Below are 25869 nucleotides of genomic sequence, written 5' to 3' on the forward strand. Positions count from 1 at the left end.
GTGCCTACCCAGCAGGTCAACCCGAGTTTGGTACCTGTGGTTCTTCCCTTTGGGAGTCTGTGACCAGTGGTGTATATGTTGCTTATGCTAACAATAGAGCAAAACACAAGAGAAAAAGGATTTTGTAACAACAGCCTACAAGCACATCTATCTTACCTAAAGTCCTATCATCCCAGGGATAAGCTAGACAGGCGTAACTTCTTCAGACATTTCTAGGAAGCATGTGTGCGTCATTCTTGTTCCCCTGAATAACAATTTGATTAGCCATATGAGAGACAGCCCCTTCTAATACAGCCAGAGCTGCTTTGTTCGTGTCAGTTCCCAGGCTTTGGCCCTGTTTGTCAAAACTAATTCTGTAAGATGGCTCAAGACAGGAGGTGGAATCTTCAAAGTTAACACTTCTTCGGCATTGTCTCTTAATAACCCTTAAGTTATAAACAAGGGGTGGCTTATTTTGAGCTATTGTTTCACTTCCTGCTTGTTTTTATTACAAGCCCTCTATTAAACTAAACCAAAATATGTATACGCTAAACATCCCAAAAACCACCTCACATACAGTATTAATAAATTATTACAGAGCAGCTCCACTCCTGTCACAATCACCATACTTTATCAGGCAGGATCAATGTAGATGGACTGCGTTCCTTGACTGGCCAATGAGGACCATCAACATCTCATATACACAGGCTCAGAATCATGCACACTTCACATGTGGTTTCTTGATCTGTGTGAATGAGTGTGGTTTTACCATGTTGAACAGGTACACATTCTTCATTATTTTATTGCATGGTACTCACAAATGTGCTTCGCAGAAAACACTAAAAGACAGGTCTCTTGTCACAAAGAGTTTACACTCCAGATTACTTTATGGCATTGCATCTCTTATGAAACTGTGGAGTATTTTTGTCAGGCAGGTGAAAAGGAAAACTTCAACAATGGTACACACTGTCTGAAGAATGCAGCTTGTGAAAGCTTAAGGTGAGGCAATCCTAGTATGAGCCCACATCTTTTAAATTTGCTACCACCAAAAATATTCTTAAATGTAAAAGAGTTGCAAGATGCGTTGATCTGTTAACCATGGCTTTTTCAGGAGACTTTACAAATTGGCCATAGAATTCTCTAGCTAAAAAGTAAGGCAGCAGGAGAACATGGTATTCTGCTCCTTTACAGGGAACGTTAATGACTCAACTTTAGCCATGCAAGGTATGTCCAGCTACTACCGTAATGGGTGTTCTATAAATCTATGTAATAAAATCATAATCAAGCATTTAGGGAACTAAGGAAACAGATATTATTAAGGGCCTAATTATTTAAAAGAAATATGGTGTGCAGCAGTGGGCTACCATAATTTTTTTCTGCTTTGTGCAGAGTGGGGAGAGAGAGAGGCTGTGACCTAGTATTCTTTCACTATAAAGAACAAGCTGCAAGAGAGCAGTCCTAGGGGATATATGAGGTCAAAGAACCAGCAAAACATTGCTGAAAGGCAACAATCACTTTTTCCATAACTAAGCACATCACTTAGCTCTTCAGAAAAAATTATGCAGAAACATAGCATTAAGTAAAGTCTTCACAAACAAGTTTAAAATGAAATCTAGGTGAAAGCAAACTCGAGCCAAGCGAAACTTTTAGAGGCAATTTTAGAGCCAAAAATGGAGCTTATGTGGAACATGTCAAGAAGACAGATGCCATAGTTGGAAGAATACAATTAATGATTTGGCATTCAAATGTCATGACAGCTAGCAACATTCTGCAGGTGGTCATTGTAGCTATTTCTGTGTAACATACAAATAAGGAAAAAGAATAGGATGTACAATATGATTCTCTTAACATGTTCTTTTTAAAAAAAATTGTATATGAAATTTAATAATTTGTAAAATATAAATATTATGGTCCCTGTGTATGGTGCTTCAAGGAATGTTGTCAGTTTTTTCCATTTTATAATTTTAAGAAGATAATGTACTACATATATTAATCCACAAAGGATGGCCAGACATTTAAACAAAATGAAAACCAATCAAAAGCAATAAAAGAGAAACATATGGCCACAGATTATTTACTGAACAAGAATGAGATGATTTAGAACATATAAATAGTCCAGTTGTAAAATATACAGAGACCAAGTAATATCCAATTAGGAAAAGAGAAGTAAAAACAACTATTCAGACACTGGGGGTTGGAATTATATTTAAACATAGACTTCTGGAAAAGGTTATCCTTTGCTACAATGCATGCAGAGCACATTTTCAACTCATAATCAAAACCAAATTTTCTTCTGAACACAATCACACTTTAGGGTCACAAGTGGCTCCAGCCCACAGGTTAGACACCACTTATCTAGTATTGACTTTATATAGTCTTGTTTTATCCAACTGGCATGTTTTTCCCCCACATCTGTTTGGGTGTTTTGTTCCAATTATTTGTATTAAAATATTATAAAACTATAGCTTTTAAGTAATAACTTAAAATAATTTTTCTATTTAACTTCATAGTCAGAACAATTTTACATTAAGCCCCTTTGCTGTACTCTTATAATTTCATTCACCCATATAATAAAATGATAAGATGGTGCAAAGAAACAGTTTACTAAAAAGGATAGATATTCTTTATGCAAGAGAAAAAAAGAGCTTCATAATTTACACCCTAATTTAACAGACATCATGAGTTTTTTATGACTGTTTTGAGTTTTAAGCTTTGTTTATGGCATTATATTGCATCATGATTAGAATGTTAATGGTTTACTTTTAATTAAAATATTTATTAGCTTCCTATCTCTGGACTTGAAGGGCAGTTTGTATTATTTAATTAAGCACAGCAAACTGCAGTTTTGTATAAATTACAATTTAGAAAAGACACTAAGAAACCTTCATGGTAGCTGAACAGTCTACGCTTCAGAAAGCTGTAAAAATAAAATAATCTAAATGGAAGTTTCACTTAAACTAATGAGCTATTCCTTAATCTTAAGCATAACAAATATATTTAATACAATTTTGTAATGTTTCTGTTTTTGTTTGTTTAAATGTGAAGAAAATCAGTAATGCCAGTTTAAAAAAAATCACAGCCTTCTGTGATAATTTTAGAAAGCATCCTCCTTTCCAGAATATAATTAATTTTAATCAGGATTCAGACATAGTATACAGAAAAGGAAGATTTTAAACATCCTTTGAGAAAAGAAACAGATATTCTAATGAAAAATTGTATTAGACATTATCTGGTCCAGAACCAGGCACGCTCACTATTAAAACACTGGAGATTAAATTAAAAATCAACACTATGGGTTTTTAAAACAATTACATTAAAACAAAATTAGATCTAAATTAAGAAACAAAGCATAGTTCCAGCCTGCTCAGTGTGAAGCAAAATCATGTAAAATTGTTATTTTACCCAATTAGCTTTTCTGTAGCACTTTCCATTAAAGGATCTACAAGAACGTTACAAACATTAGATAACTTAATTTTCAACCTAGACAATTTACACATTTTGGCCTTAATGCTACAACCACAAGAATGTCACTAATACTGATGAAGAAAAGGAGTACTTGTGGCACCTTAGAGACTAACCAATTTATTTGAGCATGAGCTTTCGTGAGCTACAGCTCACTTCATCGGATGCATACCGTGGAAACTGCAGCAGACTTTATATATACACAGAGAATATGAAACAATACCTCCTCCCACCCCACTGTCCTGCTGGTGTGCAGCTTTCACCCTGACCACACCACACGATCCATCGTCTACAGCCAAGCTCTGCGATACAACCGCATTTGCTCCAACCCCTCAGACAGAGACAAACACCTACAAGATCTCTGTCAAGCTTTCTTACAACTACAATACCCACCTGCAGAAGTAAAGAAACAGATTGATAGAGCCAGAAGAGTTCCCAGAAGTTACCTACTACAGGACAGGCCTAACAAAGAAAATAACAGAACGCCACTAGCCGTCACCTTCAGCCCCCAACTAAAACCCCTCCAACGCATTATTAAGGATCTACAACCTATCCTAAAGGATGACCCAACACTCTCACAAATCTTGGGAGACAGGCCAGTCCTTGCCTACAGACAGCCCCGCAACCTGAAGCAAATACTCACCAACAACCACATACCACACAACAGAACCACTAACCCAGGAACTTATCCTTGCAACAAAGCCCGTTGCCAATTGTGCCCACATATCTATTCAGGGGACACCATCACGGGGCCTAATAACATCAGCCACACTATCAGAGGCTCGTTCACCTGCACATCCACCAATGTGATATATGCCATCATGTGCCAGCAATGCCCCTCTGCCATGTACATTGGTCAAACTGGACAGTCTCTACGTAAAAGAATAAATGGACACAAATCAGATGTCAAGAATTATAACATTCATAAACCAGTCGGAGAACACTTCAATCTCTCTGGTCACGCAATCACAGACATGAAGGTCGCTATCTTAAAACAAAAAAACTTCAAATCCAGACTCCAGCGAGAAACTGCTGAATTGGAATGCAATTGCAAATTGGATACTATTAATTTAGGCTTAAATAGAGACTGGGAGTGGCTAAGTCATTATGCAAAGTAGCCTATTTCCTCTTGTTTTTTCCTACCCCCCCCCCCAGATGTTCTGGTTTAACTTGGATTTAAACTTGGAGAGTGGTCAGTTTGGATGAGCTATTACCAGCAGGAGAGTGAGTTTGTGTGTGTATGGGGGTGGGGGGGATGTGAGAAAACCTGGATTTGTGCTGGAAATGGCCCACCTTGATTGTCATGCACATTGTAGGGAGAATGGTCACTTTGGATGAGCTATTACCAGCAGGATAGTGAGTTTGTGTGTGTGGTTTTTGGGAGGGGGGTGAGGGGGTGAGAGAACCTGGATTTGTGCAGGAAATGGCCCAACTTGATTATCATGCACATTGTGTAAAGAGTTGTCACTTTGGATGGGCTATCACCAGCAGGAGAGTGAATTTGTGTGGGGGGGGTGAAGGGTGAGAAAACCTGGATTTGTGCTGGAAATGGCCCAACTTGATGATCACTTTAGATAAGCTATTACCAGCAGGACAGTGGGGTGGGAGGAGGTATTGTTTCATATTCTCTGTGTATATATAAAGTCTGCTGCAGTTTCCACGGTATGCATCCGATGAAGTGAGCTGTAGCTCACGAAAGCTCATGCTCAAATAAATTGGTTAGTCTCTAAGGTGCCACAAGTACTCCTTTTCTTTTTGCGAATACAGACTAACACGGCTGTTACTCTGAAACTAATACTGATGATTACTTAATTTTTAAGAGCTCATATAAATAGCTTGAGAAATCTCTGTTAAAGTGAAACACAAAGGAGATAGAATAGGAAGACAGACCATATTTCACGAAAGATAAATATTTTAACAAATGAATTATCTACTATAAAGATCATAGTACTGACTGCCTCTTTCCATTAAAAAACCCACAGGCTTGGGGGACAAGGTGGGAGAGAGAGAAGGATAGGAGAAAAATCTCTGCAAGCCTTCTTCTGTGGAACGTACTCCCAATTCTTCCTTGTGTAAAAAAGGCCACATTTATCAAACATGAGAATTCCTTTCCTTGTGTCCACAGGTATCATATCTAGACGAAGTTTAAGGGGAAGGTTTTTAGCAGTTTTCTAGTACAAAATTAGTTATTCTAAACACTTTGCTGTAACAAAGAATTTTCCACCAAACAAAGTTATAAAAGACATCCCGATGAAGTGAGCTGTAGCTCACGAAAGCTTATGCTCAAATAAATTTGTTAGTCTCTAAGGTGCCACAAGTACTCCTGTTCTTTTTGCTGATACAGACTAACACGGCTGCTACTCTGAAACCTGACTCATTGAAGTATTTCAACTATTAGTGTTTGCAATCAACTATATATTTTATATTTTTCCTCCTGTGCCAGAATGATCCTGTCCACTCTAGGAGTGGTATTTCTGATTTCTCATTGATCATGAATTCTCCATTCTGCAATGGTGAACTGCAAAATAAAGTCAGTGAGTTCTTTTGGTATCACTTGCATGCTTTTCTGTTACTAGCTGTAATGTGGTTGGAGCTCAAATTTCCCTATGCCTCTCAGCAGGAAGAACATCTCTGCTCTAGGCTGTGATGTTGCAGGCCAGCTCTTTGCCAATTTATTCCCTTGACTTCTCGCAGTGCACTAGGTCATGTACTTTTCACCTGCAATACTTGTTAGATTCCTTATTCCCAAAATTTTAAGTGCCTGGCAAGATCTTACATAGTTCCTTCTCTTCGCTTACTGATCTCTCTGTTTCCCCATGTAGGGTATGTCTATACTGCAGTTGAACACCTGTGGCTGGCCCATGTCAGCTGACTCAGGCTAGCAGGACTCGGGCTATGGAGCTATTTAACTGTAGTGTAGATGTTTGGGTTTGGGCTGTAGTCCAGGCTCTGGGATCCTCCCCCCTCGTGGGGACCAGCTGCGGGTGTTTAATTGCAGCATAGACATACCCTTAAAGCTAGTCAACACTACAATGGTATTTCCAGTACAGCTATCTTGGCAAAGCCCCATAGAGGAACTGCAGAATATACCAGAAAAAAAAAAAAAGAGTTCTGTTGATGTTCTAGTTAAACCAACTTCCCAAGCTCTTTGGCCAGTATACTTTGTCTGTGGTGCTCATCACTATAGTATATGAAAAAACAGTATTTGCTCATTTTTTGCAAATTAGGAACATAAGAACGGCCAGACTGGGTCAGACCAAAGGTCCATCTAGCCAGTATCCCGTCTTCCGACAGTGGCCAATGCCAGGTGCCTCAGAGGGAGCGAACAGGTAATCATCAAGTGGTCCATCCCCTGTCGCTCATTCCCAGCTTCTGGCAAGCAGAGGCTAGGGACACCATTCCTGCCCATCCTGGCTAATAGCCATTGATGGTCCTATCCTCCATTAATTTATCTAGTTCTTTTCTGAATTAAATTAAAGACTGCATCACAATGCATACACATAAGGGAGCCAAATTAAGCTTGCACAGGCAACATTATTTCTGGCATTTCCCAACTTTTGAGAACTTGACTTTAAAACCTGAAGAATGTTCTTTTTAGCATAGAGTTTGTGTGAGTGCAGTTTTTGAAGTTTTTAAAAAAAGCAAACTAAAACCGCAGAAATTCCATCATGTGACATCATACTGACACCCACCTGACTCATCAGTGGGATCAGAAGCTTTGCCACCTTAATAACATTCTTTTAACAGTTTTTTCTGTGTGTGTGTGTGTGTGTGTGTGTGTAATTTCCTGTACAACTCAACATAAAAGACTAATAAGCAATTCATTTCCAGACAGTGTACTTATATATTCCTAAATAATTCTGCAGCATAGAGCTAACAGTTTATTACTCAACACCATCACGTAAGCACACTGCTTGTATCTTTGCGTATGATACTGTAGATTGGTTTTTTTACCTGAGCTTTATTTAAACACAATCTCTCAAACTACCATATCTTGATGCTCTCACACACACACCAGCCAACTCCGCCTTTCAACTTCTAACAAAGGAAATTTACTGACCTATATTAGATTTATAGACGTATACAGTCTGTTGTAAATCTGCAAGTCTAGAAAAGTGTAAATGCCAAATGACACGCATTAGAGAGGAAAAACTATTGCAACCATATAATTCAGTAATGAACAAGCAGAGAATGAGAAAGTAGTGCTGGATAAACCATTAAAGCATATACAAAATCAGTTACTTGGAAAAGTGCATAGTTTTACTAAACACCTTATTTCACCTTTGCACAATATATGCCAATGAGCAGCCACATAAACACTTTTTTACAGTAATAAAATGTCAGGGTAAAAAGAGTCTTGGATTACCATAGGTCAAGAAATGATTAAGTCTGTGTTTATGAAAGATGACATATGATTAGTATTTCAGTTTATGGATATGCACATCATAACATGGTGCTGTTTTAAACCCACTAGTGAGCGTGTGTTCTATGTCACCCTTTATGACCAACCACAGATATGGGTCTGTTAAAACTCTCTGTTTGAGAGTCTAGCTCTTAAAGCTCAAACTGTATACATTCATGCTTTCAGCTGTGAAGGTCTCTCATTCAATCCTTGGTACACTAGTCAAGATGGCAGCCATCAAACTAGGATACAAAAATGCTTATTATATACACAACAAGAAAAAAATAAACGTCCAGAAAGCTACTTGATCATAAAAGTAGTAGTTTTCAGGTTAGTGTACTAGAAAAATCATGATCTGGAATGCACACTATTTAGCACCACAAGTAGTAAGATTAAGACTAAAGTAATCTGTTTTGTTCATTGATTTGATCATTTCAGTCCCATCTCTTAATACCTCCAACTGGCTCACCATCCATTACTGCATCAAATTTAAGCTTCTTGTCTACACCTTTAAAGCTCTGCATAACTTTATCCTGCCTACTTATCCTCCTTTCTCAAGATTCTTAACATCCTCTTCCTAAACCTCAGCACCCACAGCTCCACCAGCATTGCCATCCACATTCAGCCATTTGTTAGCTTCTTGCATAATCATCACAGTGCCTTCTTCCACTCAGCACCATATGCATGCATGGTATTACCTCCATTAGCTCATCCACAAGGCTCCAACCCTCTCTACTTTTAAGTGCCTCTTGAAGACCAACTTCAATTGCACGTTTCAGAGTAGCAGCCGTGTTAGTTTGTATCCGCAAAAAGAAAAAGGAGTACTTGTGGCACCTTAGAGACTGGTGAATCAAATTATCTTGTATATCCATTGCCTATTCTTTCCTTTCCCCTATACTAATTTGTCTACTAATTTTTCTATCAATAGCTTTTGAGTGCCTAAGAACAAGGGGCACTGCTTCCAGAATCCACCTTTCCTCTGTGAATGCTACATAAAGAGAAATTAATAATCAAACAAACTATGCCAATTTTTTTAGAAAAATACTAGCATGGCTTTAAAAAGTTATAAGCACTGAGATACTGGTTATTTTATTCAAAGAGAAACATTTGAGAATTTTTCTAACTGGGTTGGAACTTTTTTCTAAGCAGTCAGTTTTCAAAAAGTGTGTCATGTCATACCTGAATTAAAAAAATATGGAATATCTTACTATTCCTTTTTTTCTTAATAAATGCTTTCCCCTTAATTTATCAAAATAGAAGATTTGATCTTTAATTCAGTTATTTTACTTTGCATACTAAGACAAACATACCTTTAATATATGAAGTGCTCAAGAGAATGTAGACAGATGTGCAATGAAAACAACAAAATGAATTTCATATTTCTAATCTGGTTACTGTCAAAGAGAGAAACCTCAGACTTCAGCTGTCAGAATAATTCAGAAGAACTCACATCTAGCATTAAGCATCACAAATATGTTGTATAATATTTTCATTATTACTTTAGCAGGGCTTTTTTATCTAAAGGGAATTTAATCTGTTATTCACTGTAAACAAATGCCTAGACTGTTTCTTCATGAAGGTCTGAACTAAGTGTTTTTATCACTAGACGAAACATCTGTAGTTGGATTTTAAAAAGTCCATTTGTTGACTGTTTTTCTTAGCACTAACGTTTAAGGTTTGCTGCCAATGTAAAACTTACAGTTCCTGAAAATATAAAAAGGTGTACATTTCATTAACAATGGCTAAGATCTCATAAACGAAGTAACTTTCTAATTGTCAGTTATCACTGTCCCTCAATTACAGCCATATGACTGCATATCTTCAAAGATACAAAAGTGCAATATTATATCATTAGCAATTGTGAATGCCACCATTGGTATGCATGGTTCCTGTCCAAGTGAGTTTACAATATAAAGCTCCAATTCTGCAAAGACTTACACATAAAGTTAAGAACATGTGAATAACCCTATTGACTTCAATGGGACTAGTCATGCTGCATAAAGCTAAGAATGTGCCTAAGTATTTCCTAGTATCAGGGCCGACATTAAATAAGAAATACAGGATGCTATGGCAAATAATGTTGGGCAAAGGGATGAGAGGACAGTACACACGTTGGTTCCTTAATTCATACATGTAAGGTATATGCATAAAATGTATATATTAATTTAGAATTACAGATACATAAATTAAAAAAAAAGATTGTGTCCTATTGTGTCTTACAAAGTGATTGGCACAAGATTAGAGTGTCCACACTACCACTCAAACTAGACCATTAATAAAGATATTTTGGTAATTCATAAATAAAATATAAATCTATATCAATTTACAGCTAAGGTCACAAAGCCCTAGCCTAAATTTTGTGATGTTTCTAAAGTGTTTGTCTACATTGTTGACTACTTAAAAACAAACATTCAAAATTCTTTTTGAACCTCAGCTCTGTATTTAAAACCTTAACTTTGCTTCACAGCTGCACTTTGCAAAACTCATGCAAGATACCTAAAACTATTCTCAAAAAGAAAAGGAGGACTTGTGGCACCTTAGAGACTAATACATTTATTTGAGCATAAGCTTTTGTGAGCTACAGCTCACTTCATCGGATGCATCAATGAAGTGAGCTGTAGCTCACGAAAGCTTATGCTCAAATAAATGTGTTAGTCTCTAAGGTGCCACAAGTACGCCTTTTCTTTTTGCTGATACAGACTAACACGGCTGCTACTCTGAAACCTAAAACTATTCTGAATTTCCTTCTCTCCTTATCAGCTAACTTCTCACCCCATGTCTTTCATGAAGATTAAACACACATATTCCATGTCCCATCCTACTATTTTCAGCAGATTTCAACATCTTCACATTGGACACAGCCTATAAACAGAAACATTCTAATATCATTCACATGGATTAAACCAGATTACGGACTAGAACTTCCCAATTTCTATAATACACCACCCACTTTGTCTAAATAGACTGATTCACCACTATGCTTGGCTTAATACTTCTTCCACACCAACCACTATTTTATATAATGAATAAGGAGAATTAATTATATTATAGGTTTGGGTCTTAACCCACGCATACACTCATCAAGGCTGATTTATTTACTGCACAATACTTCTGACCTGATTGGTCACACAATGAGTTTTGGTGGAAGTGGGAATGATTGTATCCATGCATGTAGGCTTTCGTTTTCCAGGCACACTAAACACACACACACACACACACACACGATTTAAGTCTACAAATATAATTATTATAAAATGGCAAACTAACCGTACAAGTCTAAACATTTGAAAAATCCATATGGTAGTCTTCAAATGTTTACTTATGTGACAAAACAGATTAAAATTGGCAAAACATTACTAACAAACATACATATGCTTTTTCAATAGCCAGTTGTATTTTCATCTGATTTTAACCTGGTTTGCCCCTTACCTCAGGCTGATTAGAAATATTCAGAATGAGTGCCCATAATTCAGCTCGGAGTGCTGTTGGACACCCCTGACGGACATACTGTTGGGCTGCAGCACTATCTTGTTCTGTTAAAACTGCAAAATATGTAGATGCCATGAATTTACATAACATACATAATCATACATTTCCAGAAATTGTCATGTCATTTTTAAAAGTTTTAACTACACACACTTTTTTAAATACTGAAAGTATTCTTATCCATCCTCCCTGTGGAAGGAAAAGGCCTGGGTAGAGACTGTCGAATCGTGGAAGTCAACGAATGGCTATGCAGGTGGTGTTGGAGAGAAGGCTTTGGATTCTTTGACCATGGATGGTGTTCCAAGAAGGAGGAGTGCTAGGCAGAGATGGGCTTCACCTAACGAAGAGAGGGAAGAGCATCTTCGCAAGCAGGCTGGCTAACCTAGTGAGGAGGGCTTTAAACTACGTTCACCGGGGGAAGGAGACCAAAGCCCTGAGGTAAGTGGGATACCGGAAGGAAGCATGAGCAGGAGCACGTGAGAGGGGAGGGCTCCTGCCTCATACTGAGAAAGAGGGGCGATCAGCAGGTTATTTCAAGTGCCTATACACAAATGCACGAAGCCTGGGAAACAAGCAGGGAGAACTGGAAGTCCTGGCAAAGTAAAGGAATTATGATGTGATTGGAACAACAGAGACTTGGTGGGATAACTCACATGACTGGGGTACTGTCATGGATGGATATAAACTGTTCAGGAAGGACAGGCAGGGCAGAAAAGGTGGGGGAGTTGCACTGTATGTAAGAGAGCAGTATGACTGCTCAGAGCTCAAGTATGAAACTGCAGAAAAACCTGAGTGTCTCTGGATTAAGTTTAGAAGTGTGAGCAACAAGGGTGACTTCGTGGTGGGAGTCTACTAGAGACTCACCGGACCAGGGGGATGAGGTGGACGAGGCTTTCTTCCGGCAACTCGCAGAAGTTACTAGATCCGCATGCCCTGGTTCTCATGGGAGACTTCAATCACCCCTGATACCTGCTGAGAGAGCAATACAGCGGTGCACAGACAATCCAAGAAGTTTTTGGAAATTGTAGGGGACAATTTCCTGGTGCAAGTGCTGGAGGAACGAACTAGGGGCAGAGCTCTTCTTGACCTGCTGCTCACAAACCAGGAAGAATTAGTAGGGGAAGCAAAAGTGGATGGGAACCTGGGAGGCAGTGACCATGAGATGGTCAAGTTCAGGATCCTGACACAAGGAAAAAAGGAAAGAAGCAGAATATGGACCCTGGACTTCAGAAAAGCAGACTGTGACTCCCTCAGAAAACTGATGGGCAAGATCCCCTGGGAGAACAACATGAGGGGGAAAGGAGTCCAGGAGAGCTGGCTGTATTTTAAAGAATCCTTATTGAGGTTACAGGGACAAACCATCCCAATGTGTAGAAAGAATAGTAAATACGGCAGGCAACCAGCTTGGCTTAACAGTGAAATCCTTACTGATCTTAAATACAAAAAAGAAGCTTACAAGAAGTGAAAGATTGGACAAATAACCAGGGAGGAGTATAAAAATATTGCTCAGGCATGCAGGAGTGAAATCAGGAAGGCCAAATCACACCTGGAGTTGCAGCTAGCAAGAGTAACAAGAAGGGTTTTTTCAGGTATGTTAGCAACAAGAAGAAAGCCAAGGAAAGTGTGGGCCCCTTACTGAATGAGGGAGGCAACCTACTGACAGAGGAGGTGGAAAAAGCTAATGTACTCAATGCTTTTTTTGCCTCTGTCTTCATGAACAAGGTCAGCTCCCAGACTACTGCACTGGGCAGCACAGCACGGGGAGGAGGTGACCAGCCCTCTGTGGAGAAAGAAGTGGTTCGGGACTATTTAAAAAAGCTGGACGTGCACAAGTCCATGGGGCCGGATGAGTTGCATCTGAGAGTGCTAAAGGAGTTGGCGGATGTGATTGCAGAGCCATTGGCCATTATCTTTCAAAACTCATGGCAATCCAGGGAAGTCCCGGACGACTGGAAAAAGGATAATGTAGTGCCAATCTTTAAAAAAGGGAAGGAGGAGGATCCTGGGAACTACAGGCCAGTCAGCCTCACCTCAGTCCCTGGAAAAATCATGGAGCAAGTCCTCAAGGAATCAATTCTGAAGCACTTAGAGGAGAGGAAAGTGATCAGGAACAGTCAGCATGGATTGCCAAGGGCAAGTCATGCCTGACTAATCTAATTGCCTTCTATGATGAGATAGCTGGCTCTGTGGATGAAGGGAAAGCAGTGGACGTGTTGTTCCTTGACTTTAGCAAAGCTTTTGACACGGTCTCCCACAGTATTCTTGACAGCAAGTTAAAGAACTATGGGCTGGATGAATGGACTATTAGGTGGATAGAAAGCTGGCTAGATTGTCGGGCTCAAAGGGTAGTGATCAATGGCTCCATGTCTAGTTGGAAGCCGGTATCAAGTGGAGTGCCCCAAGGGTCGGTCCTGGGGCCGGTTTTGTTCAATATCTTCATAAATGATCTGGAGGATGGTGTGGATTGCACCCTCAGCAAGTTTGCAGATGACACTAAACTGGGAGGAGAGGTAGATACGCTGGAGGGTAGGGACAGGATACAGAGGGACCTAGACAAATTGGAGGATTGAGCCAAAAGAAATCGGATGAGGTTCAGCAAGGATAAGTGCAGGACTCTGCACTTAGGACGGAAGAATCCAATGCACCGCTACAGACTAGGGACCAAATGGCTCGGCAGCAGTTCTGCAGAAAAGGACCTAGGGGTTACAGTGGACGAGAAGCTGGATATGAGTCAACAGTGGGCCCTTGTTGCCAAGAAGGCCAGTGGCATTTTGGGATGTATAAGTAGGGGCATAGCCAGCAGATTGAGGGACATAATCGTTCCCCTCTATTCGACATTGGTGAGGCCTCATCTGGAGTACTGTGTCCAGCTTTGGGCCCCACACTACAAGAAGGATGTGGAAAAATTGGAAAGAGTCCAGCGGAGGGCAACAAAAATGATTAGGGGACTGCAACACATGACTTATGAGGAGAGGCTGAGGGAACTGGGGATGTTTAGTCTTCAGAAGAGAAGAATGAGGGGGGATTTGATAGCTGCTTTCAACTACGTGAAAGGGGGTTCCAAAGAGGATGGATCTAGACTGTTCTCAGTGGTAGCAGATGACAGAACAAGGAGTAATGCTCTCAAGTTGCAGTGGGGGAGATTTAGGTTGGATATTCGGAAAAACTTTTTCACTAGGAGGGTGGTGAAACACTGGAATGCGTTACCTAGGGAGGTGGTGCAATCTCCTTCCTTAGAAGTTTTTAAGGTCAAGCTTGACAAAGCCCTGGCTGGGATGATTTAATTGGGGATCGGTCCTGCTTTGAGCAGGGCGTTGGGCTAGATGACCTCCTGAGGTCCCTTCCAACCCTGATATTCTGTGAATCTATTCTATGATTCTATGGAGGAAAGACAAAGCACAACCCAGGTCAAGTCCCTGCATCAAACAAAGATTCTACCAGCTGAGCTTCTCAAGTCTTTATTTCCATCCACAAATATGTATTCTTTTATTGCGTACAAATATCAAAGGTACATTATATAAAATATGAAAATGTATTTCAACGAACATTTACAATCACTGTATTTAGTTTGACTCTGATATCCATTTATTTTACCTTACTTCTTTCCCCGGCTACTCATGAGCAATGGGCTGCTAATATTTGTTTGATGCTGTCTCTCTCAAAAAGGGATCATTGGGACATTTATTTTGAAAAATACACACAAAATCAGGAGGATTTTGTAAGCAGGACTGTGCTTCTTATTCTGAATTTACACATAGTTGATTCCTGGCCCCAAGGCTACAATGGGACCAGAATTTCACCCATGGGTTATTACCCATTTCCTTCTCTTCACATGTCTTACCTTGCATCTTACTGGGCAATATTCAGCAGCTCAACCAATGGAGGGCTTCCACGTGAAGGGTGGGAAGTATCCCTTTCTATTCCTAAGCCACAGTCAACAAGCTAATTAAGGAAGACCAATGCTGTGCATCTGAAAAACCTAACACACCTCTCTGAAAACTGTCCTCTGAATGTAGTTCTAATGCAAATAAAAGGACTAGCATTGTAGCCATTTGATTGGGACGGTGCTTCAGTTTAGGCATGATAGCTTTACCATCCAGGATAAGTAGGAGCCTGAAGGGCAGCATACACTCCCCTGATTTGCCCTAATGCAACAGTCAGCCAATGGGATGGTACCTCTAAAAGGAGGGTTCTCATTGGAAGGACAATTGATATTAGCAAGCAGAGCTAAACAGGGGTCTTTCTGCTCAACCTTGTACTGTACAGTCAATTCTTTGTTCTTCATGCTTCCCTTTAGTTTGACAGAAGCGATTACTGTATTGTTGTCAGTTTTTAGCAGAATGTGTAGCATTGCTGTTGGCAGACAAGCTTCAGGCTTTGCTGTGAATCTCAAAGCCTTCAGTTTGAACACATTAACGTGCACAACTTTGAACAGGTTATCAATTTTCCCACTCAGGCTTCCCAACTGTGACTGGAGTCAGTTGTTAGCTATTCTGCAATTTATAAGGGTAATCCCTACAGAAGGTATGTGCATAGTTGCACCTCCAGTGTAGGAATGTCTTTCATGGGAGTAGTGGGAACTAAAGAGCATTCATGTCAGATCATCAGGCTGAATGCCCTTTGGAAAGCATCACATGTCCTGGAAAGACATCAATAACCTCAAGAAGCAAATTAGCAGTCATGCTGATGAATGGTTTGGTTGCTACATTGCTTTTGCAAGGACTTCTCAACTTCACTATTAGGTCTCTGAGTAGATGACTAAATCGTAATATACTGTATTAGTAGGCCAAAGTGTGCCCACTTCTATGATAGAGTGAATATGCTTTTATGATTTATCACAGAAGACAAGTTGACTGCCTCTATCTTCTTTGTCCGGACCATTGAGCATAGACTTACATAAATACTACTGCTGAATTCTGCTACCAATATCACGACCAATTTGATAATAGTATGCAAAAATCATAGCTAAGCCAAAGAGTAGGGACTGGTACTGAAGTGGACCAGACCAAGACAAGCCTGACACATCTTGGTGGCTAGAAAAATCTGTAGGTGGGAAACTTTCTTAATGATTAATGCTAAAATATCTTCAATAGATTGTGACCAGGGTAGAACATACGAGTTTCACACTGTATCCTTTGTACAGATGAATAAATAAGATGCAATTCTGGGGGGAGTTTCTTAGAAAAGTAAAATCTTCTTGCTTTACTAACTTTTACTGACTCTGAAGTTCACGATAGGTATGTCACTATTCCCATACATCTTGTGTGATATGGTGGGAGAAATCAGGAAGAAGATTTGGATACTGAACTTAAAAGGATATGCCTCCTTTCCTCCTCTGACTGTGAAGAGACCCAGGGTGCTGGAATAGCCCAAGATGCTAACGGTCCCCACTGGAAACCTAGGCAACAGATCTGTACTTCATGAACTCTGCCTGGTTCACATCAATAGGTGAGGTGATGAGACAAGAGAAGAGAAAAGGATACAATTCAAAATCCTTGAATGAAGCTGAACAAGTCTGGTTCAGCTGCAGTCAGGAGTCAGAGACTCAGACCTACCAGACTTCTTTGCATTCGCTGGCTGGCCTGTTTCCTAATCTTCTTCAAAAACTCTTGCTTAGATAAAATATCTTGTTCAAGAAAAGGACACACACATCATGTGGCCAGTTGGTCCAAAGTGAACAAAGGGCCATCTGTTCCAGAATTGCTGGAAGTCTCTGTTTTAACAAATATTTTCTTGGCCTGTAGAGTTCTGTAATAGGTGGTGCACTCATGGCTTTGGGTTTTTTTGTTTTCCACCTTTTTTGGCTTCCTAAATGCTTAGATAGAAAAGGAAAAATAAAATACTGCCAAACTACATGCAAAAACTTGGGAAAAGAAGACAGCCTCAGCAGAGAACAGAACAATATACATGACTGAGGTATTTCCATCTTATCACTTTTTGCAGAGGCAAGAAACAACCTCACTAATAAACTGGGATGCGTTATGCTGGCTGTAGGAGAGAAAAAGCCTCAGCTCAATAGTGCAACTGACACGAAGGTAGGGACTATCTATCAGTGACAACCAAGTCATAGATGGTGACCAAAAGCCTGATCCAATGTCTACTGGAGTCCATAAAAAGACTCCCATTGAATTCAGTAAGGTTTGAATCTGTGCCCAAAACACATAGTGCACTGGTGGCAAACAAGCCTTTTTTCAAGAAGCCTACTTTAGTAAGTGAGAAAAAAATATAAAAACAGCAATACAGAACTTGACAAGTATAGGCTGCATATAAAGCAGATCTGCCTAATTTAATCTCTTAGCTAGAGGCACAAGCCTTCTTCAGTCCTGCATGTATACTCCAAGCTTTTCTGGCCAACTGCCATATGTTGTGGTGGTTTTTTAAATTGTGTTTATAATAAAGAAGGCGTCACCTCCCATGTAGCAGTCATCACAGTTGCTACAAGAAAGCAAGCAGGTCAGTGGCCCAGACTTTTCTTCACAGCTGATCAAGACTCTGTCTCATGGTTTCATGTCACTCTGTGCCATCCTGTAGAAACAAGGTGTAGAAGACGAAATGGGAAGTAGAGGCTGCTCTGAATGGTTAAGAGATAGGGAGCAGTGAATACATAGGAAAGATACAGGATTTACTTAGGAAGTCTGTTTTGCAGGGGCCAGGAATTCATTGAGGAAGTATAGGGAAAGGGGGGGGATGAGAGGGATTGTACCTCAGCTGATTACACAAAGCCAGAATGACTGGGTGAGGAAAAGAGAGACGAAGGACCTCAGAAAAAGAAAGAGAAGGGAGAGATTCTGCTGTCATCTTAGACCCAGCAGCAGAAGAGGGAAGTGGACATGCTTCCTGAAAATGCTATAGGGGTGCATCAGACTTGCTGTCTGCCCCTTTGAAGATGCTGGCTGGAGGAAATAATAATGAGCAGTTATTGTCTACCCCTAAAGATGTGGAAAGTAAAGACACTGAGTGTTTCTTCTCTAGCAAGGTTTGAGCTAATGAAGGACTTTTTTAATCCGTTTTAAAATTAAGGATAACTTCTCATCCTACAGATACAAGGAGGAGATATAACTAACGCAGAAAGGAGTACATGTGTGGAAAAATGAGTGAAAATCATCCATAATGGCTTAGAGTTGCAGTAGTTATGAGGTTCTGCAATTATGAATAACCATCAAAAGGAATTAGGGTTATATTCTCATCTGATGCATGAGCATAAATCCCATTAACACTAATGAGAACTGTGTGTGCACAGATGGAAAAACAAGCTCTTTTGATTTTAAAATGAAATTCAGAAGTTGCATGGGTTAAGCTATTGCCATAAAGGTGTGTGTCTATGCTTGCTATTTTGCTTTTAGCGAACCAGCTGTAGAGCTATTTATCTGGCAGCTATTGGTAGATGTAAAACGCTAGGTTTTCTACCTTTATACGAACATCCATGGAATTATCCAGGGTGCTTTGTGTTACCATGGGTGAAATATTAAAATATTTCAGGAATGACTATTTGAAGAAGACAGATGTGACGAAGTGGGACTCTTCTTAATGTTTCCTCTGAATAGTATGGGGGTGCCTCAGTTTCCCCTAGGCAGTTCTTAAGTATCTAGGTGGTGGGGTAAGGGTGTATGATCATTGCAGAGCCCTAGAGGGCCGGTGTGTGCAGGAGTCTGGACACAGAGAATGGCCGACACCCTGTTTCCTGGCAACTGATGGCCTGGGCCCTTCCCCCCCTGCGAGGTGAGAGCTAAAGGGTTGGAGAACAAAGGAATCAGGTGACCACCTGGCCCGGGAAAGGAACAAAGCCCAGAGGAGGAGGGGCTGGAGGGAGTTTCAGTTTGGGGCTGGCTGGGACATGGAGTGAAGTGCAGACATGGTCGTCTGGCTCACTGCCCCCCAAAATGGACCCAGCTGAGGGGTCCCGTTCTCTGCACCTGCAAGCTCTGTTTTAGACCATGTTCCTGTCGTCTAATAAACCTTCTGTTTTACTGGCTGGCTGAGAGTCCCGTCTGACTGCGAAGTTGGGGTGCAGGACGCTCTGGCTTCCCCAGGAGCCCCACCTGAGTGGACTCGCTGGGGGGAAGCGCACGGAGGGGCAGAGGATGCTGAATGCTCCGAGGTCAGACCCAGGAAGGTGGAAGCTGTGTGAGCTGTGTGTCCTGAAGACAGGCTGCTCACAGAAAGGCGACTACCCCAGAGTCCTGACTGGCTTCATGGGGAGCAGTTCCAGAGCATCGCCCAGGGACTCCGTGACAACAGTTATTTAGGATATTCCTAATTCCTCACAGTTTATTACAACTGAAATCAAATCCTTACCTGTCTGCCCAACACGTACATGTTCATTTTCAAAGAGTTCTAAAAATATAATGAAGGATGAATAAAATCCAAAAATAATGAAGAAAGAATTGACAAAAATACTTCAGCTATTAGTGTGGCAACATTTTGTATTTTTGACTAACAGAAGATTAATTTTGATGCCTGCAAAGCATATATGTCTGCAGATTAATACACATCATATTTAACCAATATTTTTACTGCTAATGTTACTATAATTAAAATAGCATCAGCAGCAATATTCTTCTGTAATTTAGACTGAAGGATAGAAATAAAAAAAAAAAATACACACAACACCTTTAATCAGAACATTTTCCACTTCAAATGTCTCTCTATATCCTATAATTTTCCATTCTTTGAGACCCTAGAGTTGTTTCTACAGAAATAATAGTGTGCATACAAGAAATAAACCACCATTATGTATTATTTAAACCACAGAATATTAACACACAATTTTTTCTGTAATATTTTCTAGAGCATGGACATCAAAAAGGTGCCTCTGTATTTTCCTAATAATCCTGTGGTGTCACAGCTGCACAACTGTGTTACTCAAAGCAGTTTTGATTTGAAACTTGAGACTTTCTAAAAATATATATATATATATATTTTTGAGACACAGGCCTGATCCTGAAAAGGGTTTAAACACCTGAAGCTCCATCTGAAATCAACAAGAATTGCAAGCACTCCACATCTTTCAAATCAAGCTCTTCACATTTGCAATGTTATCCACTACCAGTTCAAATATGTTCAACTTTATTCACATGAGAACCATTGGAGTTATAGCTGTGGTACAAATACTTATGAATATTATCAAAAAGTTATACAAGTTACTTTTCAATTACACAGTATTCCATAAAAACATACTTTAATCATTACTGTTCTAATTAAATTATTAAAGCAGAGCACACACTAACCTGGAGGCACTTGTGTGGAATCATCAATACCCAGCTGTCCTGTATTCAAGCCTAGCTCACTGAAATAGTCTCTCTGAAAAAAATACAAATAGAGAATTAAAAGCATATTATGAAGAGCTCGCAGAGAGAGTTTCCTTCTTTAAAAGTTTATTTAAAAAAAAATCCTTGAATTAAATGTATCGTTATATCCTACAAACTAACAAACTTTATCACGTATGAAGTAAATGATTTTAAAAGAAAGAATAAGAATCAGTACAAGATTTTTCTAAGACAGAAAAACAGTTTGACTTACACACCCTGATTCTCACCTACGTGTGAGCTTAACTCAGACAAAACAGACGGAAGCTGCAGGGAGCCGATTATGGCTCCCTGATTTACTGCTCTGGGTGCAAGTTAGGGTCACCCAGGGGAAGCCCTAACTCTCTCCACTAGCATAACGTCCCTCGAGAGCCTTGTGTGTGTGGAGAATCAGGTGCAGCAGAGATCACAGAATCATAGAACATCAGGGTTGGAAGGGACCTCAGGAGGTCATTTAGTCCAACCCCCTGCTCAAAGCAGGACCAATCCCCAATTTTTGCCCCAGATCCCTAAATGGCCCCCCAAGGATTGAACTCACAACCCTGGGTTTAGCAGGCCAATGTTCAAACCACCGAGCTATCCCTCTGATCAACCACATCCCCTTTCCTCCCTGTCTGGCCTACATCCTGTCCCCAGAATGCAGCTGACACACACTATCCTTCCTAAGGTTGCCAGGCATCCGGTTTTTGACTGGAATGCTCGGTCAAAAGAGGACCCTGGCAGTTCAGATCAGCACTGTTGACCAGGCCATTAAAAGTCCAGTCAGCAGCACAGTGGGTTAAGGCAGGCTCCCTGCCAGTCCTGGCTCTGCGTGGCTCCCAGAAGTGCCCGGCATTAACCTGCAGCCTCTAGGCGCAGAGGCGGCCAGGGAGGCTTCGTGCACAGTCCCCGACCCGAGCGCTGGCTCTGCAGTTCCCACTGGCGGGAGCCACCTGAGCTAAGTGCCCCCAAGCCTCCTCCTACATCCCAACCCCTTGCCCCAGCCCTGAGCTCCCTCCTGAAGCTCACACCACACGTCCCCTCCCACACCCCAAACCCCATCCAAGCCCTGAGCCCCGTTCTGCACCCAAACTCCCTCCCAGAGCCCGCATCCGCTCCTGCGCTCCGAATCCCTCGGCCCCAGCCCGGAGCCCCCTCCTGTACCTCAAATGCCTCATCTCCAGCCCCACCCCAGAGCCTGTACCCCTAGGCATAGCCCGCACCCCCTCCCATACCACCAACCCCCTGCCCCAGCGTGGTGAAAATGAGCAAGTGACCAAAGGTGGGGGAAAAGTGAGCTCTAGAGGGAGGCGGGATGGCGTGAGTGGGGGGGAAGGGCCTTCGAAAAGGGGCAGGGCAAGGGTGGGGCCTTAGGGAAGGGGTGGGGGGAAGGTGTTCGGTTTTCTGCAATCAGAAAGTTGGCAACCCTAATCCTTCCCCATGGGGGTGGAGGGCAGAAACAGGGAATGGCTTGTATAGTTGGTGTCAGAGCCACTTTCACTCGCTGTATGCTAGCAGAGAGTTCTCCTGCACAGACTGACTATGTCTAGTCACAGTAATACCATTTTGAACTCTTTATGCTTACATGGCACAAAGTGGCCTTACAAACTGGTCCACAGTATTTGCTTCCAAAATCACCATCACTTAACATTTCTACTTACCCTCCTTCACAATATAAGAGCAAAAAGGACATCCAATGAAATGGAAAGGCAAATTTGAAACTGATAAAAGGTAATCATTTTTTTATTTTTATTTTACACAATGAATAATAAACCTATGGAACCAGGGTAGATGGATATAAATCAAATAAAATCAAATCAATTATTTAAATCATCAAGCTTTAAATAATAGATTTTAAGCATGTATTTACATTTTTTCCTAAAGAAAGGTTGATCCTTATTAGTTGGTAACCATTAAAGCACGTTGACTTATATTTAGTTGTAACAACTTTATACTAAATTTGTGGCTTCTTTTTGATCAAGAGAATACACTACATCTATACAAATTTATTAAAGCAATTAATTTAAGCAGTTTAATTTTTTACTTGTGTCTTGTATCAAGCTCAATAGAGTTGGAAATTCAAATAAATTAAAAATATACAAAAAAAAGCATTTTAGTTTCTTTTATTAAATAAAACTAACTTTTTTTCTCATCAAAATATGTTTTGCATTTCAAACAAATGAACATTTATTAAACAAAAAGAAGCAATAATTGTATTTGAATTGAACTAACTGTTGTTTCTGGTCACCTTGTCCTTCAAGATTTTAAAACTAGAAGATCTCATCCTCCTCTCACACATGTACTAATTAATATTTATTTAAATGTATTTAAATTAAATTAGTTTGATAGATATTATTCGTAGTTCAGGTCTTAGCATAGATTGTCAATTGAAAATTAAATTTTAAAATCGGCTTTTTAAATTTAACCTATATTTAAATTTAGATTTAAATAAAAAAATCTGATTTTTTATTTTTATTTTTAAAAATCATTGATTTTTGGCCACCCTGTGTGGAACTCATTGCCACCAGGTGTAACTGAGGGTAAGAGTGTAGAGGGATTCAGAAAAGGAGTAGTCATTTAACAGATAATATAAACATTCACAGTTACATTAGGTAAGAAAATATACTGCCATGTTTCAAGGTGCAAATCAACCACTAACTAATTGGGGTAAGAGGAAACATCCCTTTTTCAATTCTGTATTTCTTTTTCATTAAAAAGTTCCTTTAATAAATCTTTTCTATATGTTACATTTTATTTACTGACCTATTGTACATCCTTACTCATGTCTTTTAAAAACAAACCTATTAACTAATTAAGATTCCTTTTTATTGCCTAGTATATTATTGATTAGTCAATATATAATAGAACATAAGAACAAATATAATATAATATAATAGAACATAAGAACAAATACAACTACACTTACCAGTTCAGGGATATCTTTAACTTTCAGAGGAACCTGAATTAGACCGAGGTGATTTTTTAAACTAGGCTGATCCCCATTTTCATAATTTGGGTTGCGAAGATTCATCAGTACCTTTTAAAAAATAATACAATCTGTCATTCCCTGTGCATATACCTACACATGAGATTGTGGCCCAACAGTATCAGTGTCACAAATTGTGCTTTGACACAAACGTAGTGCTATCTCCTGCAGCATTGCAACTCCCAGGTGAAGGCCGAAATTTTCAAAAGCAATTAGTAATTTTGGGCAGTCAACTTCAAAATCCATAAAGGGATCTGATTTTGAGAAAGTGCTTAGCTCCCACTCTGAAAACTGAAATTGAGGCACTGAAAAATCACCCATCATTTTTGAACATTTAGGCCATACTCTATGTCCTAATTAACACTAGCTTCCCTATCAAACAGTACCTGAAAGCTAATAGTACTTTTCTCAATGGCTCTGAATTCTAGGATATTGATCTGCACTCTTTTATTTTAAAAAGAGCTATTCTATTAGTGTTTTGATACCCAGTGCCCTAGGTATTCTGCAATTCCACTGCGAAACAGTTTGCCACAGAATTCACCTCTTGCCACAGAATTGTGGCCCAGAATCTCAACTTCCAGTTTTTAAAAAGATATTTCTAGTCCTTATGGTAACGATTGTAACACTAAACACTTAAAACAAGAGCAAACTGATGAGTGCCTGAGTCTACAGGGTCTGAAATCATAGCTTTGACAGCTGTAAACTGCCCTATTCATCTCAGTCACGATCCCATATATTCTGTAAAGAGGAGGACTCCTTGTGGCACCTTAGAGACTAATTTCAGAGTAACAGCCGAGTTAGTCTGTATTCGCAAAAAGAAAAGGAGTACTTGTGGCACCTTAGAGACTAACCAATTTATTTGAGGATGAGCTTTCGTGAGCTACAGCTCACTTCATCGGATGCATACTGTGGAAACTACAGAAGACATTATATACACAGAGACCATGAAACAATACCTCCTCCCACCCCACTCTCCTGCTGGTAATAGCTTATCTAAAGTGATCATCAAGTTGGGCCATTTCCAGCACAAATCCAGGTTTTCTCACCCTCCCCCCCCACACACACACACAAACTCACTCTCCTGCTGGCAATAGCTCATCCAAACTGACCACTCTCCTTACAATGTGCATGATAATCAAGGTGGGCCATTTCCAGCATAAATCCAAGTTTAACCAGAACGTCGGGGGGGGGGCTGGGGGGGGGTAGAAAAAAACAAGGGGAAATAGGCTACCTTGCATAATGACTTAGCCACTCCCAGTCTCTATTTAAGCCTAAATTAATAGTATCCAATTTGCAAATGAATTCCAATTCAGCAGTTTCTCGCTGGAGTCTGGATTTGAAGTTTTTTTGTTGTAAGATAGCGACCTTCATGTCTGTGATTGCGTGACCAGAGAGATTGAAGTGTTCTCCGACTGGTTTATGAATGTTATAATTCTTGACATCTGATTTGTGTCCATTTATTCTTTTACGTAGAGATTGTCCAGTTTGACCAACGTACATGGCAGAGGGGCACTGCTGGCACATGATGGCATATATCACATTGGTGGATGTGCAGGTGAATGAGCCTCTGATAGTGTGGCTGATGTTATTAGGCCCTTTGATGGTGTCCCCTGAATAGATATGTGGGCACAGTTGGCAACGGGCTTTGTTGCAAGGATAGGTTCCTGGGTTAGTGGTTCTGTTGTGTGGTATGTGGTTGCTGGTGAGTATTTGCTTCAGGTTGGGGGGCTGTCTGTAGGCAAGGACTGGCCTGTCTCCCAAGATTTGTGAGAGTTTTGGGTCATCCTTCAGGATAGGTAGTAGATCCTTAATAATGCGTTGGAGGGGTTTTAGTTCGGGGCTGAAGGTGACGGCTAGTGGCGTTCTGTTATTTTCTTTGTTAGGCCTGTCCTGTAGTAGGTGACTTCTGGGAACTCTTCTGGCTCTATCAATCTGTTTCTTCACTTCCGCAGGTGGGTACTGTAGTTGTAAGAATGCTTGATAGAGATCTTGGAGGTGTTTGTCTTTGTCTGAGGGGTTGGAGCAAATGCGGTTGTATCGCAGAGCTTGGCTGTAGACGATGGATCGTGTGGTGTGTCAGGGTGAAAGCTGGAGGCATGTAGGTAGGAATAGCGGTCAGTAGGTTTCCGGTATAGGGTGGTGTTTATGTGACCATTGTTTATTAGCACTGTAGTGTCCAGGAAGTGGATCTCTTGTGTGGACTGGACCAGGCTGAGGTTGATGGTGGGATAGAAATCGTTGAAATCATGGTGGAATTCCTCAAGGGCTTC

The 25869-nt window shown here is 40.3% G+C and overlaps 1 protein-coding gene across 6 annotated transcripts in view; it reads right to left on the reverse strand.

Annotated features, from left to right (window-relative positions):
- Positions 1-25869, reverse strand: part of TBC1D19 (TBC1 domain family member 19) — a 112294-nt gene that overhangs the window by 42503 nt on the left and 43922 nt on the right. For all 6 annotated transcript variants that reach the window (XM_073342334.1, XM_073342335.1, XM_073342333.1 and 3 more), the window contains 4 exons: positions 23540-23650; positions 20557-20629; positions 19625-19663; positions 11273-11385 (listed from right to left, as the gene is read on the reverse strand). In XM_073342334.1, the coding sequence (XP_073198435.1) occupies positions 11273-11385; positions 19625-19663; positions 20557-20629; positions 23540-23650 (336 nt within the window). The remainder of the gene's footprint in view (positions 1-11272; positions 11386-19624; positions 19664-20556; positions 20630-23539; positions 23651-25869) is intronic.

This window comes from Lepidochelys kempii, chromosome 4, assembly GCF_965140265.1.
Source record: "Lepidochelys kempii isolate rLepKem1 chromosome 4, rLepKem1.hap2, whole genome shotgun sequence".
Taxonomy (NCBI): Eukaryota; Metazoa; Chordata; order Testudines; family Cheloniidae; genus Lepidochelys; species Lepidochelys kempii.